Source organism: Coturnix japonica, chromosome 3 (genome assembly GCF_001577835.2).
Source record: "Coturnix japonica isolate 7356 chromosome 3, Coturnix japonica 2.1, whole genome shotgun sequence".
Taxonomy (NCBI): Eukaryota; Metazoa; Chordata; class Aves; order Galliformes; family Phasianidae; genus Coturnix; species Coturnix japonica.
The window spans coordinates 66259230-66265963 of NC_029518.1; the positions used below are offsets into that span (position 1 = coordinate 66259230).

General features: G+C 49.5%; 1 protein-coding gene across 1 annotated transcript; it reads right to left on the reverse strand.

The window, feature by feature from the left end:
* Positions 1–4087: 4087 nt before the first annotated feature.
* Positions 4088–5926, reverse strand: LOC107311914. The gene is made up of 3 exons (XM_015858816.2): positions 5232–5926; positions 5058–5118; positions 4088–4887 (listed from the first exon to the last, which is right to left on the reverse strand). The coding sequence occupies exons 1-3, from the start codon at positions 5313–5315 to the stop codon at positions 4199–4201; spliced, it is 834 nt and encodes a 277-aa protein (XP_015714302.1). The 5' UTR covers positions 5316–5926; the 3' UTR covers positions 4088–4198.
* Between the last annotated feature and the right edge of the window lie 808 nt (positions 5927–6734).

The window sequence follows — 6734 nt, forward strand, 5'->3', positions numbered from 1 at the left end:
TGAATATCATCTGTCACAGTATTCATTTATATTGGTTTAAAATCTTAATAAAAGCCATCTGTAAACAAGCCGATTATGTCTCCTCTCTTTCCCCAATATGTACTCATAATATTTTCCAATTTGGGGGGTTTGCAGCTTCACCAAGTTCCTGGGTTGCTTTAACTGTTTCTGTGTAACCGACTGTATAGTCTGGTTTTCCGCCTCAAACTTGCTGGTCTCGAACTCCACGGGCTGCTTTTTAAGCAGCACGAGTACTGCACAAAATAAATTGATTTGCCTTACCCGGCTCGGTACGAGCCCCATGTTGTTAAAACGCAAATGCAGGTCAGGAAAAAAGCCTGCAAATATTATACCATTTTCACGTCCCAGTCCATCCCTGATTTGTGACGATGCCGAGACGCGTTGCTTTTCAAGGATATATCAAACAACATATTTTCACCTTCCATATCAGATATAAAAATTATTTTACTCACAAACCAAAATCTACAGGTAACGAAATCTACGCTGAGGGAGAGGCGATTCCTTAAATCTCGCTCAGAAGGCCAAACACTGACAAAACCAAACAACTGCTCAAAACACTCCTTACACAAAGACCAAATGACTCTCATCAACGACTTCCAAAGAAAGTAGTAAACACCTCACATCGGTCCTGCGTATTCTGGCAAGCCCCGACAACGAAAAACCTTCAACCTCACAGAGAAAAAAATTAAGAAATAACTTCTAATTTCTCAAAAGTAATAACTATCTGGAGAAGCACACAACCACTCTCGCACAATGCAGGCACACACACAAAAACTTTTAAAACCAAAGGTACGTCCACAAGAATACTTAAAACCACCACTAATTGCAAATATCTTCCCAGGAGGCACACACTGTGTCTTTAAAACGAAAAGCAAACAGGTCAAAATTAATTCACTCTCCCCCGAGAGTAGACACGTAAGAAAGAATGTTTCCAGAAGTTGGAGCGCGTCTTCCTGGGAGATGTGCACACGTCAAATTAAAGTTATAAAAACAATCCTCCCTTGCAACTCCAGGAAAACAGTGGACCGAAAAGTTTTTAGAGAAAACTGAAGGATACAGTCTCACGACGGGTATTCATGCTAGACTACGCCAAAAAATGTCTCGCTCCAATTTTAGGAGTGAGGCAAAGGTTCTTTTAATAATGTTATGCCGGGGGCCCCCCGTGAGATTAAGAGAAGAGCATCTCGAAATGGATCCGGACGGGTTTGAGTTGAGAGAGAAGGTAGGGACGAGATTGGAGGGGGATGGGGGAAGAGAGAGGTGGACGAATGCCAAATTAAGGTGATGGGGAAGGGAAAGTAGGCGATATAAAAAGGTAGAAAAGCAGAATTACGCTTAAAGCGGGGAATAGTCACCTCCTGGATGCAGGCAGAGCGTCCGTAGCCTTAGTTAACGTTGGTCCGCGGGCAAAATAAGCGTAGGGGAGAGCAGCAACGGAGTAGCAGGCTGCAGAGCCAGCAGATCGCGCGAATCGCAGAAAAGATGGTTCAGGAGTTCGTGCGTCTCTAGAAGCAGAGTTCTCGGCAGCGAGGTCCCCTCGGTAGCAGTCCGAGCCAGCCAATCCCCAGAAGAGAAATAGGCAGCCATAGTAGGACAACGTGGAGTATCTGAGGTCAAATTACCTATTATCGAGCTCCAAAAGGTTCTCAGCATGCCAAGCCATCTTCTCAGCATGCAGCGCTTCGCGTAGAAGGCATCTGGTGTCAGAAAACCTCTCCAAAATTCGGGTTTGTCCGTGCCCTTTTTATCCTTCTTTCCAGCCTTCGAGACATGTTCGGACGGCTCGGCGTCAGAGTCTTGTTGACTTCCTCAGTAGCTGTCAATCTTCCTTGAGATGGGCCACAGGAAAGACCACTTAAGGCCATGTAGTCCTCAGGGATGGCCACTGGCCATCTTCCTTGAGATAGGCCGACACAAAAAGACCACTCAAGGGCCATTGATCAGTATCTTATCTCCCTTTCGTAGCTCCCGGACTTGTCCATCTCCTGCGTGTCTCCATTTCAGCAAACTTTGAGACAGTAATGTAAAAAGCATGGCTTCTTACAACGCCTTGGTATAATTGCTCGTTTGTGAGCAGTGTAGATCTAGGCTCCTCTGGACAACCTTGGGTGAAAAGGATGATCTTTCTGGAGGACCTCGTATAAAACAGACTGAGACAAGGGAGGCATTTAGGAACTCCACGTTCTCTGCATCTTCTGTTACCTGGGCTCCCACCTCATTCATCAATGGGCCTACATTGCCTCTAGAGTTAGTTTTGTCTGCCGTGTATTTGAAGAAACAGTTTCTGTTGTCCTTGACCACTCTAGCCAGGGTAATCTCTAAGGAGGCCTTAGCTTTCCTGGCTGCCTCCCTTCATTCTCTGACAACAACCTTTTGTTTCTCCCAGGCAGCCAGCCACTCCATCCGTGATCTGTAGACCCTCCTCTTCCACTTGATTTTTCCCAGCAGTCCCCTGTTTAACCGTGCAGGTTTCCTGGCTCCCTTTCTTGACTCCCTGCCTGTTTGGGATGCTCTGATTGTGAGCTTGGCAGAAGCAGTCCATCAATGCTTACCAACTATCTTGGGCCCCTTTAACATCAAGTACCCTGTTCTGTGGGACTTCCCCTAGCAATTGCTAGAGAAGGACCAAGTTGGCCCCACTGAAGTCCAGGATTGTGATTCTGCTTGGTTTTCTGATCCTTCCACACGAGATTCCAAACTCTATCATCTCCTGGTCGCCACAACCAAGGCTGCCCTCAACCTTCAGCACTTAAACAAAACCCTCCTTGTTAGTGAGAATGGGATCCATCAGCGCTCCTCCCCTAGTTGGCTCATCCACCGTTTGCATCAGGAAGTTATCATCAGTGCACTGGAGGAACCTCTTGGGTGGCTTGTGGATAGCTGGCTGAGCAGGTCTCCCAGCAAATGCCAGCATACTTAATTTACCCATTAGAGCAAGGGCCTGTAATTGTGAGGCTGCTATCAGCTGCCTGTAGAAGGCCTTGTCAGCCTCCTAGTTCTGACCCTGTGGTCTGTAGCAGACACCCACAGCAGTGCCACCCATGCCAGCCTGCCCCTTAATTCCCACCTACAAACTCTCAACGTGGTCCTCATCCAACCCCTGGGCAGTACTCAGCAAGTTCTAGTTGCACTCCCACGTAAAGAGCAACTCCACCACCTCGCCTTGCTGGCCCATCTTTCCTGAGAAGGACACAGCCATCCATGACCACATTCCAGTCTTGTGTTCTGTCCCACCCAGTCTCTGTAATTGCCACCAGACCTTCATCTTCTGCCCGAACACGGATTTCTAACTCCTCCTGCTTATCCCCTGTGCTGCATGCATTGGTGTACAGGCATTTCAGGGAGCAAGCTGAGCATGCGGATTTCACCGTAGTGGGGTGGGAGGCCACCTGGCCTTGATCAGTCCTGGAGAGCTGCCCCAACAGTGCAAGTCCAGCTACAACCCCACACCCCTTCAAATCTCGTTTTAAACTCTAGGAATGAGCTCCGCTAATTCCCATCCCAGAGCCCTTTTGCCACTGTGAGATACACCTTTCCCATGCCATACTGACTGGTCCGATGGCTTACAAAACCAGCCACAATCAAAGAACCCACAGCCCTGCTATTAGCACCTTCCCAGAACAAGCAGTTGTAGTCATTACGCCAGGCTTCAAAGCCCGTCTGCACAGCTAGGCAGCCAGCAAGTTCACCAAACACAATTTTGCTTCCTACCCTGATTGCTCTATGAGTGGCAGCAAGCTAGCTCCCTCAGTGAGAGACTACTGAGACTATTAGCCTGCCAGAGTGAGAACACAGTGCGGCTTGTGTCCCACGACAAGCTCAGCAGCCTCCCACAATGCCAGCCCCTGCACAGGTAGAGCACTTTTGCTGCTTCAAAAAAGCCCCATTCGTCCCTTTGCTTAAGATCCCTCCCCGGCTGCACGTTTAACTGCTTCTTCCTAGAGAGAGCTTGCTCTTATTGCTAAGCCAAAGGAAGAAGGATAGCAATTGTCTGAAAAGCTGAGAATAATTTAATTAAATTATTTTTTTAGAAATCTGAAAAGACCTCAGAATGAAACAAGTGAGATGCAAATGATGTTCCTAGGGCTGAGATTCCTGTGTTCGAAGGATGTTCTCATGCACCATCAACTCCTCCACTGGTGGCAGTGTGCAGGAAGAGGTGCCAGTAGGTTGTTCTTCAGTTCCGCTGCCCGACTTGTTGTTGACCATCGTTGTTAATCTTGGGCCTTTTCAGGGACACCAGGAGCTGCCGGTACAGCCTTTCCGTAGCGAGCCTGTCTGATTTCTCTGTGCTTCTCTTGTCAGTGAAGCCAGAGTTGGAGGGCTGGCAGGTTTCAGTTTTGGTGCCCGCTTTTTTCTCCAGGCTCAAGGCTGGTCCCTGGGATGGTCTTGCTGCTGCTCCTGCTTCCTTGTGCCCTTTGGGAAGCACTGGGGGGCGCATAGGCCAAACAGGCCTCTTGGTCTTGTATTCCCACCAGCGTTTTCTCTCTTCTGTTTGAACAAGGCCCTCCTGAAAGATCATCCCTTTCACTGGTGGCTTTGTGCAGTTGGAGATCTCAGGTGGCAGGTCTTTAAATCCACTGCCAGGCCTTGAACGCTGACTCAGTGTCCTGGGGGTCCCATGTGCCACCAGAAGCTGTGGGCGCTGGTCCAGTCCAGGAAGCCTGCCCGGTTTCCCCATGGAGTTCGCAGTACCAGTGTTCATGAAAAGAGAGGGGCACGGACTGCGCTGCAACCAAGGCCGGGTCATTCCAGGCTGGATCAGATGGGGCATGATGGGACTGCCCTGCCTTCTCGATGCTTGCTGCCAGGAGCCACGTGGCCTGCACAGGGGGCTCCTGTGCCTGCCTGCCTGACTCTCAGCACCTGTAAAACAGGGAGCGGGTCTGAGCCACAGTAGGGCAGGGGGGCCACTGGGGATCTTCCAGGCCCACATGGCCAGGCTGCTACATGACAGAGGCCGGTACGAAGCTTGGCTTCTCCCAGCAGGCTGGTCCTGCCTGGGAATGTGCCAGGCTGACCCTCAGGGGACTCACCTGACATCAGTGCTACCACTTGCTGCCACAATCCCCACCATTGCCGGCGCCGGTCAGAACCCTACAAGCACATGAACGTGGCATAGTGAGAGGACATGCAGGGCAGCCCTAACCCTCACCCCAAAGCCCCGAGTCACCTAGCCTCAAGTGACTCCCATCCTCAAATTTCCCTACCTGCCGGCGCCAGGAAGTGGTGAGCAGAGTCACCCCAGCCACCAGAAGGAGGCTGGAGATAAGGAGAAAGCTGTCGACAACCATTGCTCAAAGCTGGCCACGACCGCACTGGGAGGGACCGAGTGCTGGCTGCTGGTTTACACGGGCAGAGCCATGAGGTCACAGTCTGGCAGCTGGGGATAACTCTGTGAGGTCACAGCCCCACAGCCCATATGGAAGTAGGCTGGCAGTAGCCCCCAGCATGGGGATGGGAGGAGTTATGGACATAACTTGAGTTTAATCAACAAGTACATAGAATTGGAGCTTTGGCAACAAGTGAACACATGTACCAGTTTGGGGACCATGCTTCAGATGCGCCGCTGCCATCCTTACTTCAAATACCTGAGTTAGACATGAGTTAGAATGGGAAAGTGGTTGGAAACGATCTACAAGATCATCCAGTCCAACCATCCACCCATCACCAATAGTTCTTACTATACCATGTCCTTCAATACAACATCCTAATTTCCCTTGAACACCTTCTGGGACATTGGCTCTATCACTTCCCTAAGCAGCCCATTCCACTGCCTGACCACTCTTTCAGAGAAGCAATATTTCCTGACATCTAGCCTGAACTTTCTCTGGCACAGTTTGAAGCCATTCCCTCTATTCCTCCTCTAGACTGAACAATCCCAGCTCCCTCAGTCGCTCCTCATAAGGCCTGTGCTCCAGATCCCTCACCAGCTTTGTTGCCCACCTTTGAACACGTTCCAGGGCCTCAATGTCTTTCTAGTAGTGATGGGCCCAAAACTGGATGCAGTATTCAAGGTGTGGCCTCACCAGCACTGAGTACAGGGGGACAGCAGGGACAGTGTTCCTGCTGGCAACACTATTTCTGATGCAAGCCAGGATGCCTTTAGCCTTCTTGGCCACCTGGGCACACCACTGTTGCATATTCAGCTGAGCATCAATTAGTACTCCCAGATCCATTTCCTCTACATAGTCTTCCAGCCACTCTCCCCCTTCTGGAAGAACGACCAGCTGTCTTGGACCCCTTTACTCTCAACGACTGAACCCCAGAGGACTCCCCCTACTACTCTTCTGAAAATTCAAAGTCCGCCCTTTGGAAGTCCAGGGTAGCAGTTTTGCTGCTCCCGCTCCTAGCTCCCCCAGGAACTGAGAACTCTACCATTTCATGGTCACATGAAATGCAGTAAATTAAATGTTAGCAAAAAGGAATTGAGCAGACCATCCCATTCATTTTGCAACTGTTTTGGTATCCCAGGCAATCATTTTATGCATGCTCTTTAATATACTGTTAAAACTTAAGTGTTAACTTTTCCCCACTTTGGTTCCTGGCTGTCCTGGAAGCCTCTCCATTACAAAGCTGCAGCATTTTAATTCCTACTTTCTGGTCATGAAAAATTTGCTTCCTTCTGTTTTATAAATCAGTGTAGTCTCTTGATGAAGATCCACTGTCTTATCTTTTCCATGATCTGCAGATTCATTCTTGTAGCCCTTCCT

Bases quoted from the DNA above. Each gene is read 5' to 3' on its own strand.
- LOC107311914 (XM_015858816.2), bottom strand. From the start codon at position 5,315: ATGGTTGTCGACAGCTTTCTCCTTATCTCCAGCCTCCTTCTGGTGGCT. The intron at 5,119-5,231 runs GTAGGGAAATTT...ATGTGCTTGTAG, and splicing joins CCACTTCCTGGCGCCGGCAG to GGTTCTGACCGGCGCCGGCA. The intron at 4,888-5,057 runs GTGAGTCCCCTG...CCTGTTTTACAG, and splicing joins AGTGGTAGCACTGATGTCAG to GTGCTGAGAGTCAGGCAGGC.